Raw genomic sequence first — 6494 nt, 5'->3', positions numbered from 1 at the left:
TAAAATTTTTTTTTTCCGTAAAAAGCATTTCGTCAGTACAGTGGCGGGACCCGCCACGTGGACGGCAACTCGCCAACCCCACTGGCGAGTCCCCCAGGCGCTGCCACGTGTCCAACTCGCCAACCCACTGGCGAGTCCCCTTCAAAAACAGACCCCCCTGGAAAAAGTTTCAAAACAGCCCCCTTTTGAGAATTAGTTTCTAAAAGTAACCTAGTTTGAGAAATTTGCCTACTTTAAACTTACAGTAGAATACCGACCCGACCGGTGCATTCTAACTAAAATGCATTAAAATCTCCACGTTATTTTCTAAAGTCTGATGTATTTGCAGCAAAGTTTGTCTCCAACAAGAGAAACGAGAAATCTTACATTTGATTTTCAGGGTGAAAAAAAAAATCAGGGAGAGAAGAAAACGATGGAGATGGAAGTAGACACCGAGAAGAAGCAACAAGACGTGGTGAAAGAGAAGGACTTATTCAAAGCCGCTGAAGAGGGTGACATGTCAACGTTCGAAGCACACTCCTCTGAAACCCTCTCCAAAGCCCTCTCTCTCAGAAACGAAGACGCTCGCTCCCTCCTCCACGTTGCAGCTTCTTCCGGCCACTCCCAGGTACCCTTTTGCCCCTTCTCAAAAGGGTCTCTTTAGTTCTCCTTCAATGGTCGTAAAAATGCGTTCTTTTTTGCATTTGGTTTTACACTTCGAAATTAGGGTTTCTGGTTAGTGGGATTGTTGTTTATTGATGGTTGTGGATGGGAATGAATATGTTTAGGTAGTGAAGATGCTATTGTCTTGTGATGCGTCTGTTGGTGTGGTGAATTGTGCCGACGAGGAAGGGTGGGCGCCGCTTCACTCTGCAGCCAGCATTGGGAGTGTGGAGATAGTGGAGACTCTATTGAGCAAAGGTAGGTCAATGCTCTTTATTTTTTTTATTACTATTTTTGTTATTCATGATCTCAATCAGCATCTTTTTTTATTTCCCTTCAAATTTGATTGAACTGTATACTTTGGGGATAAGTAATTGGTGTCTGATTCCCGACTGATATGTTTGATTGATTTGAGCTTAATCGTAAGACTTGGTACTAAGAATTGTTATACGATGGTTTTAAAAAACGGTCTGCAACTGCGATTGTTGCGACTGTGATGCCAAGGTTGTTGGGGTCTCTACAACCGATCATGATTGCAATTGCAGCTGCATCAGCTGCATTTGTTTGCAGTCATCCACTTGATATTGCAACAAAACTGTAACTGTGACCGTGACCACAATTTGAAACCTTAGGAACTGGTAATTTATATGTTTATAATTAGATATTTATATTAATCTTTTCATGGGGTATGCAATGCTGATGCCTGATTTTAATTTCTTATTAAACTTAAATAGAGTTGAGGTATATCTTTCCCATTTTTAAACTGCAATCAGATTATGGGTTAGTGTTGAAAAGCTTTTAAATTGGTGTAGCTTGTGATTGAAAAAGGTGATAACCGATAGTTGAGCCCTTTCAAGTGTGAATTGTGGTTTTCTATTAATTTTCATTTTATACATATGTTGACTGAATATGTAGGCTGCTATTTTGTGTTGTCTGTATTCTGTAAATTGTGGAATTTTTCTTGGAAGATTCACAAGTCTAGTAATAAAATGCAGCTCCAATGATGGCCTATGCCTTTCATGACTACGTTTCGTTTACAATGTAGAAAGATTCATCAATTATCTCAAATGTTCTTGTTCTTCATGTTTGCTAGGAGCTGATGTTAACCTGAAAAATAATGGGGGCCGCACTGCTCTACACTATGCTGCCAGCAAAGGTTGGGTGAAGATCGCTGAAATGCTCATCTCCCATGATGCCAAGATTAATATAAAGGATAAGGTTGTAGAATGGAAACATTTGATATGTTTGTAACACTGCAGTTTCAATGTACCCCTTTTCTTCAGATCACATTGTTGAAGATAACATGTATTATAATTTAGTGCATGTCTTGTTACTCTTGTACTATGATCAGGTTGGTTGCACTCCATTGCATCGGGCAGCTAGCACTGGGAAATCTGAGCTGTGTGAATTTTTGATTGAAGAAGGAGCAGAGGTTGATGCTGTTGATAGAGCTGGTCAAACTCCTCTAATGAATGCTGTGATTTGCTATAACAAAGAGGTATGCTTATTTTATGTTTGTGCACACGTGTGTATGCTGTAAAAGAGCAAAAGTACACCAGGCTCAATGTTTTTGTTTGTAAAATTCCTGTCCGCCTGTGTATTAAAATAGTGGATGTGACTTCTTGATTCATTTGTTCATTTTCTTTTGATCCAATCCAATTGCTTAATTAGTTTCTTTACATGCGAATTTTTCAAGAAGGGTGCTATGTTGATTGTTTACAACTGAATCATGCAAGTATATTTTTCTGTACTTGGTGTTCTTTTAACAAATATTTCATCCTTCTCATCTCAAATTAAGATTATGCTTGGTCCTTGCTTGTAAGGCCTGGTCAACAACAATGAAGCATTGAATGACAGGCTTGAGCTGTTTAATACTAATTGTACTTTATTAGTTCCTATTTGTTCTAGAATTATTTGTCATAATGCATTTAATAAATGGATTTCAGGTTTTATGTAAGATGAGAAATAAAGAATGAGGGTTGACACCCAAATATTTGATTTTAGATGCACCGAGGTGCAAGGAGGGTTACACTGTAAATTCCTGCACAGAATCTGCAAATGAATGTTTTGGGGTTGGTTTCGTTAGTTATTCTTGTATTTAGTATCTATATAGAATAAATTGATGTCAATGATGAGGAGTACATTGGATATGGAGTTGGCTTCATTAGTTTCTTTTGGCTTCCCTAAGTATCATCTCACTTGATAGATGACATACTAATTTCCCGAGATATGGTCTGATGCCGTAGTGGGGTCAGTGTTTTTCCTTTTTTCCATAATAAGAAACTATGAATTAAACCCAAGATCACGTGCTTAAGGAATCTGAACCCCTTTCACTTCGACCAACAAATGTTGGTGGCTCCATTAGTAATTTGTTTTTGCAACTATATAGAGTATGTGGTATCAATGTGAGGAATATGTTTTGATAGTTTTGTTGTTGGAGTCTTGTAATTGTGGAACATCATACACTAATTCAGGGTCATAAATCTCTCTTTCATGTGTTTTGTTTACAGGTAGCCCTTCTTCTGATAAGACATGGAGCAGATGTGGATGTGGAGGACAAGGAAGGGTACACAGTGCTTGGTCGAGCCACACATGAGTTTAGACCAATATTAATTGATGCTGCCAAGGCCATGCTTGAGTGATCATACAACTATAAGAAAATGAGAAAATTGTCAGGACAGGAATGTAAAAAGAGAGCAGAATTGTGGTAGTTATTTCGCAATGCATTAATCGTGGTTACGTTCTTGACAAATTTTCTTGCACAGGCAAAAAGCTCATCTTTACCGTTATGTTCTTAGTTGTCAAACCAGTTTGTTTTGGGTATTTTTGTGCCAGCTTTTAAATCAGAAAGATATTGAATTTTTGTTTTGATAATCTCCTAAATTAGCAATTCAGATTGTATAAATCAAAACATTTTAATTCTAGGGATTTTAAGAATTCTCCGTTAGTTGATTTTACAAGAAATCCTTTCGTTTTACTTTTATTTTCTTCTATCATTTTGCACCAAAGAAAAGAAATTAAAGTGGATGACATTTATTAAGTAATGGATTAACGACGTGGGGGTGTGGTGGTGGTGGGGGGAGGAATTACTCAGTGGAAAGTTAAGGATGAGATATTAGAGTTGGTGAATTTGGACTATAGTGTAAAGATAAGCGATCATTGAGAAAAAAAATCGATGGCACTTTTTTTTTAATTGTAAAAAGAATAATGTCAAGCATATTCACCAAATAACCTTGCATTTTCATTCTTGATCAAGCCAACAAATCGCCCTTAATCAACATGAAATTAACCAATGTATCAAACCAACGTGTACACGATCCTATTTGTATAATGAACTAAGAAACGGTAGCATAATTGACTACACGTATTAGACAAGAATGACAAAAATACCTATAATACTGATAATATCCATAATAGTTAAAGATGAATAGTTAGATGGCTTATTTTCAGTATCAATTTATTAATGGAGTGGGAGTGGGAGTGGGTATTAAGATACTCGTGCATTAGGTATTTGCTATTTCTTGTTATTATAAAATTAAATACCTTTTACTTAAATATATAAAACTATATAAAATTTGTCCTAAATTTTTATTGTTTAAGTTTTTTAAAACTTTTAATTAACAAAAGATTTTCATGTCTTCTGTTGGATTTTAGCTTTTAAATTATTTTTAAAAAAGTTAGAATAATAAAAAAATTGTGCTTAAAATATTCGTCTCATTCTATTGCCATCCTTAATAATAGAAGTTTTTCACATGTACGAGGGTAAATATCGAGTGAATTTTTATATGGCAGACAAGTAAGAAGACTACTATTTGTACCCACCTTATCTCATTGTAATTCTTAATAATAGAGTTTATTTCTTTACCCATCTAGTATTTTTTTAAAAAATAACAATACTAACATGAAACAAGTTGTATATGATGAATACGATTTTGCTTTATTTTTATTTTAAACCGTCTAAAACCGTAAGTTATTATTATAAACCGTCCAAAATCATTTCAGTGAAAAATAAAAAGAAATCCTACACCACTTACCCTAAGTAAAAAATTTTAAAAAGTGAACTAGTTTAGTAATTTTAAAAGCAAACTATTATAACCAATATAGTAAAAAAGTCAAACAATAGAATACATAAAGTGAAGCAATATCAGCCTTCTGTTTCTGCTTTCCCTTATCTCCCTGGCTTTTTCCATCTGAGTGTTGAACAGAGAAGAAGGGAGAAGCCAATCATGGGTTCCACTTCACTACCATCTTTCATTCAGATGTCATCTACTACACACTCCAGCTTCAGTGAAAAACTCATCACCCCTCAAAAGAAGTTTCAAATTGGGACACCCACAACAACTGCAAGAGACACACACACAACAATTTCTTGGTCTTTTCCTTCTCCTTTATGCAAAGCTCTTCACAAATCAGTTCCTTTGGCTGCTTCACTTTCAATTCTTCTCTGGTCAACCCCTGGTAGGTGCTAACAATACCATGTGTTAATTTTAATGTAGCAAATACATATAGTTTCACTTTGTTATGTGGTGTTGTGTTGTGTTGGCTGAAGCTTACTTCATTGGATATAAATAAACATAAACATGCTTATTAATAACTACCTAAAAGTTTGAGCATTTTCCTATTTTGTAGCACATGCTGGGTTCATGTCAGGAATTTCTGGAATAGAGGCTATTCCTGGTCCTCAGCTACCTCAGATTGACTTTCTCAAACAGCTCAATGGTCTCAACTTAAACTATTATGTTTTTGTTTTGCAGCATTTGGGATTTTGTGAAATAAGCTCAGTTTGAATGTTTGATTGAACTGAAATTGGGTTCAATTTTGTTTTACAGAAGAAAACCAGAAGAAATATGTTGAGAATGATGAAAGAATTAAATCATCCCCCTTGATGAAGGAACTGCTTGAGAAATCCAAGTTGAATAAAGAGAAGTATTTTTTTTTTTAATTATGTTTTTATTTGCATAGTCAAAACCATAGGATACTGCCATGGATTATAGATGGTTAATGATAATCAAGGTTTTAAAAAAATGGTCCGCGACTGCAATTTTGACTGGTTCTATCTATGATTCTATATGACCACATTGTGACTACATTTGAGGGCATATGAGTTGCATTTGTCCGCATTTTTTTACAATGTTAAGGATTGCAGCAAAACCGTGACTGTGGCTACAATTTTAAAATCTTGATGATAATAATGACTATTTTTTTATATGATTTTTCTGCATCTATTGTTAGCAAGATACAATAACACTTGTATTTGTTACACTTCAGGAACCGTAAAGAAATTGAGAACAAATACTGCATACGTGGGGCAGAATGGGGAGTTGGAGATTGTTCAACACAGGGAATGTCTTCAGAGGAGAGGGAGAAATTCATAGCTATGTTGAAGCAGAAGGCTGGAGAAGAGTAATATGACGATGATGATGATGATGCCACTAGAGCATAGAGAAAATAATAATAATAATAAAAAGATTTCTTATAAATTATGAATAGGTGCCTTTTGGCATTTAGAATGGCACTAGGTGAAGTAACAATTAGGCCTCTTGCAGAGTTTCAAAATTTTGTTTTTGAAACAGTTACACTTGATTCATTTTTATTTATTATTATTGACAAAGAAAAGCCCCTCTTTTGTTACTACTATTCTTGTGCAGGTTCATGATATTCCAAAGTGAATAGATTGTGTTGATAAAATCTGATGAACATTCAAACAACAAAAGGACCATCAAACGTTGAAAAGCAAGCAAAACCTCATAGTGAAAAAGCATGCACAAATCCACTTATAACAATAAATACTACATCATTATAGATAGGGTAGAATATCACATAATGGGTCTTGTTGACACGATTTAGAGCAT

General features: G+C 35.1%; 2 protein-coding genes across 2 annotated transcripts; both read left to right on the top strand.

Annotated features, from left to right (window-relative positions):
- Window positions 1-324: 324 nt before the first annotated feature.
- Window positions 325-3511, top strand: LOC100499930 (ankyrin repeat-containing protein). Its single transcript, NM_001251227.2, has 5 exons — window positions 325-607; window positions 768-900; window positions 1736-1860; window positions 1994-2140; window positions 3153-3511. Exons 1-5 carry the CDS (start codon window positions 413-415, stop codon window positions 3282-3284), a joined length of 732 nt encoding a protein of 243 aa, NP_001238156.1. The 5' UTR covers window positions 325-412; the 3' UTR covers window positions 3285-3511.
- Window positions 3512-4823: 1312 nt separating this feature from the next.
- Window positions 4824-6151, top strand: LOC100790671 (uncharacterized). Its single transcript, NM_001254079.1, is given in 4 exon segments — window positions 4824-5100; window positions 5272-5361; window positions 5472-5568; window positions 5911-6151. Coding segments are annotated over 4 exon segments (558 nt in total). The 5' UTR covers window positions 4824-4868; the 3' UTR covers window positions 6050-6151.
- The last annotated feature ends 343 nt before the right edge of the window (window positions 6152-6494 follow it).

The sequence above is a fragment of the Glycine max genome, chromosome 1, assembly GCF_000004515.6.
Source record: "Glycine max cultivar Williams 82 chromosome 1, Glycine_max_v4.0, whole genome shotgun sequence".
Lineage (NCBI taxonomy): Eukaryota > Viridiplantae > Streptophyta > Magnoliopsida > Fabales > Fabaceae > Glycine > Glycine max.
This window is presented reverse-complemented; position numbering and strand designations above follow the sequence as displayed.